General features: G+C 44.6%; 1 protein-coding gene across 1 annotated transcript; it reads right to left on the bottom strand.

The window, feature by feature from the left end:
- Positions 1-413: 413 nt before the first annotated feature.
- Positions 414-3596, bottom strand: LEP (leptin). The gene is made up of 2 exons (XM_066589929.1): positions 3447-3596; positions 414-773 (listed from the first exon to the last, which is right to left on the bottom strand). Exons 1-2 carry the CDS (start codon positions 3594-3596, stop codon positions 414-416), a joined length of 510 nt encoding a protein of 169 aa, XP_066446026.1.
- Positions 3597-3864: the final 268 nt, after the last annotated feature.

Genomic DNA, 3864 nt, shown 5'->3' with positions numbered 1-3864 from the left:
TCATTCCCATATAGTAACGTAGGAAAGTTGTCAGAGTGCTACAATAAATAGTGCAACTGATTTGGAAGTGCTTAAGTCTATAACATCATAAATAGTGCAGCTTGCATGTTTCTCTGGTCCCAAATGGAGAGTGGAAGTTAGGATTGACTTTAAAGTGTCACTTGTCTGTATTCCATTTCTTCATTCATGATGTTTAGACATATTGTGGAAATTTGAAAAAAAACAATGGATGTAGACAATGCCCCACAAGAGATCTATATCCAATAAAGATGGTTGAACCAAGAAAGCTTCATTTTTTGTAGCTTAAGGACTAAAAATAAGAGATATAGCTGGAAGAGTGGTACATCCATAAGGGGCATTTTCAAGTACGCAGTTAGGTAGTCCGGTGTTCACCACAATCTGTGAATGGCCTCTTAACAGTTTGTGATTTGGTTTAGATGTTTGACAATGCTATCTAATGTTTTCTCTAGACGATCAAGTGTCACCTTCTCCACTGTAAATGATGCATTTTCATGTTGCTCCCTGAAGTACTCCAATGAGTTTGTCTGTCTTGGTTCTCTGGGCGCACAACCCATAGTTAAATTAAGAATCTGTAAGAGGCTACGAAGGTTCTCAATATCACTCAACATTTGTTCCACATGTTCCATTGGAATACTGGACAGAATGTTCTGAAATATTTCAAGAGTTTCATCCAACTTTTCCAAACTCACAAATATCTCTTCATCTGGAATAAAGTCCAATCCACTGCTTTTTAAACTGCTGGGGTGATTGAGCTGATATAGGGAAAGGGGTGAAATAAATAGAGGTGATCAGTATGTATACTACCAATTTCATGATTGTACAGTACATTTATATTAGTATTATGTATTGAACTATTTAAAATTACAAAAGCATGGACATGTAAAAAATTAGTAAATGGGATATTACTGCATCCTGATGGCGTATCTTTATATTGCATGTCAATAATATAGACTATTTGTATACATAGCATAGATAGTATACAATTTCATATAATGCAGTATAAAATGTATTATTTACTGGGCCCAATGCATACAATTAGCTTACATTTTCTAAGCAAATATACCATATATACTCGAGTATTAGCCGACCCGAGTATAAGCCGAGCTATACCAAGTATATACTAGGTTAAAAAAAAACCTCCATACTCACCTCCCAGCCAGCGTCTGTCAGTGCTGTGTAAGTAAGCGCTGTGATTGGATTGAGCGCTAGCCAATCACAGCTGGCACTCGATCCAATCACAGTGCTAACTTGCACAGCAATGATGGCTGGGGATTTGAAAGCCGAGCAGGGAGATGACAGCGGGGAGAATTCTGAAGCAGCTTGATTGGCTGTGAATAGAGATGAGCGAACACGTTCGGCCCCGCCCCTTTTTCGCCCGAACACCGAACTTTGCGAACACCTCAGTGTTCGGGCGAAAAAGTTCGGGGGCCGCCGTGGCAGCGCGGGGGGGTGCGGCGGGGAGTGGGGGGGAGAGGGAGAGAGAGAGGGCTCCCCCCTGTTCCCCGCTACTGCCGCCCGCGCCGCCGCGCATCTCCCCGCCCCCCGGCGGCACCCGGACACTTACGCGCGAACACTGCAGTGTTCGCTAAAGCCGGTGTCCGGGTGCGGATGTGTCCGTTACGGACACGTTCGCTCATCTCTAGCTGTGAATGATCGAGCGCCGGCTGTGATTGGCTGACGCTCGATCCAATCACAGCTCTTACTTACATAGCGCTGACGGTGGGGTATGACAGAGCCGAGCAAAGAGGATGACGGGGAATGACAGCAGAGAGAATTCAAGCAGCCTGCCGCACGACCGCCAGAGACACAGACGCCGGCTGGGAGGTGAGTATGGAGATTTTTTTTAAGCTTTCCCTGACTCGAGTATAAGCCGAGGGGGGCTTTTTCAGCACAAAAAAATGTGCTGAAAAACTAGGCTTATACTCGAGTATATACAGTAGTAACTTTTGTGTTCACCCTTGAACACCATTATTTGTTACCTCAACGAGTCTAAAATTATATGCAGATCACTATCTTAATATATCTTTAGTAGAGATGAGCGAACGTACTCGTTTCGAGTACTTACGCACCCGAGTACCGCCATTTTCGAGTACTTCAGTACTCGGGTGAAAAGATTCGGGGGGCGCCGGGGGGCGGGTAGAGGTGTGGCGGTGCGGGGTGTAGCAGCGGGGAACAGGGGGGAGCCCTCTCTCTTTCCCTCTCCCCCCTACTCCCCACTGCTACCCCCCGTGCCGCCACGGCGCCCCCCGAATTTTTTCGCCCGAGTACGGAAGTACTCGGAAATCGCGGTATTCGGGCGAAAAAGGGGCGTGGCCGAGCACGTTCGCTTATCTCTAATCTTTAGAGCAGTTGAAGCTCCATTTTACTGATGTAGATGTATAATTCAATGGTAACGTTCTGGCTGATTTCTGCCACTACCTTGGGGATCTTAGAAGCTTACTGCACATGCTTTTCATATTAAACTCAATAATAATAGAGTATATAGTAAGCTTTCCATAGTGATGTCTGTAGTTAGCCAAGTCTTTACTATTTATGCATATGTATGTAGGGGATTTTAAGATCTGTAACAGGAAAATAGCTCTGACTTCTGGAAAGATATATTAAGGAATTAATCAGCATAGAATATTCCACTTAAAAATCATATAAAGTAGACATTCACTCGTCAGGATAAGTCATCAGTATGAGATCAGTGAAGATCTGATTCCTGGACCCTGCACTATTCAGATTGCGGAAGGGGTTACATCCCCTGCATAGTTTACCTGGCACAGTACTGTAGATTGTGTAGTGGTTGTGCCGCATACGGCAGCTCTCTGCAGCTCAGTCTATAACAAGTGAATGACACTCAATTGCAATGCTAGGCACAGCCTCTACCAAATGTATGCACTGTGCCTGGTAAAACAAAAGAGAACAGATGTCCTATGCAGAAACAAGGTAACAATATTGAAGTCCATATAGACACCTTACGTTAAAGGAGATTTGTCATTACGACAAAACCCCGTCCACCCGCCCGGCCTGGCGTAAAGTAAAAAAATAAGGCATACTTGCCTGTCCTGGAGCCCCGGGAAACAGCTGACGGAGATGGCCCAGCGGAAGTCAAGTGTCGTCTGCAGCCAATCAGAGGCTGCAGCGTCATGGTGCATGTTTACCAGGAGCATGTAGGATGAGATATGTACAGTGACGCTGCAGCCTCTGATTGGCCACAGGCGACACCTGAGTTCCGCCAGGCCGTCAACTTGGAAGTTGCTGCCAATACCAGCAGCGGCTCTCAGCTTCATCCCGGAGCTCCAGGACAGGCGAGTATACCCTCTTTTTTTACTTTAGGCTGGGCCAAGCTTGTGAATGGGGTTTTGTTGTAATGACAAAACCCTTTTAATGCTTCTTGATATTTTTTCTAGTAACAGTTCACAGGTTACCACTTTCCTTACCTGAATTGGATGTTCCTGGATCCTTGTTATTAAAATTTTTGAGAGCAGCTTTACATCAGCCTTTAGTCGATCTGGTCTTAGTGCCTTTCCTTTAGACAGAGGTAGTCGCGTCAAGAGGAGCCAACATAAAGAGAGTAGAATGTATTGCATTTTCCTCGTGTACCACTCTACAATGATAGCAAAAACTGTGATCAATATATAAATAGTAATGATGAATCAATTTAATAATTACATTTCCATGACAGCAGTCAACAATAGAGCAATAGATGAAACGCTTTGAGGGTACCTCCACCTTCACTGACATTTGTCATTTATGTTGGAGAAGCAGGACAAAAGCTGAGAGCAATTGCAGGGGAATTTGAATGTCACTGTATCAGTGTAGTGCAAAGCTCTCAAAGTGGAGTGCAGTATGGGAGAA

The sequence above is a fragment of the Eleutherodactylus coqui genome, chromosome 2 (genome assembly GCF_035609145.1).
Source record: "Eleutherodactylus coqui strain aEleCoq1 chromosome 2, aEleCoq1.hap1, whole genome shotgun sequence".
In the NCBI taxonomy this organism is placed as follows: Eukaryota; Metazoa; Chordata; class Amphibia; order Anura; family Eleutherodactylidae; genus Eleutherodactylus; species Eleutherodactylus coqui.
The sequence above is the reverse complement of the archived record's forward strand: the minus strand, read 5'-3'. Positions and strand labels throughout refer to the sequence as shown.

What these genes read in the sequence shown, in the direction of transcription:
- LEP (XM_066589929.1), bottom strand. Translation starts at nt 3,596, where the DNA reads ATGCAATACATTCTACTCTCTTTATGTTGGCTCCTCTTGACGCGACTA. An exon ending in TCCAGGAACATCCAATTCAG is followed by an intron (nt 774 to 3,446) that starts GTAAGGAAAGTG and finishes TCCCTATATCAG; the next exon opens with CTCAATCACCCCAGCAGTTT.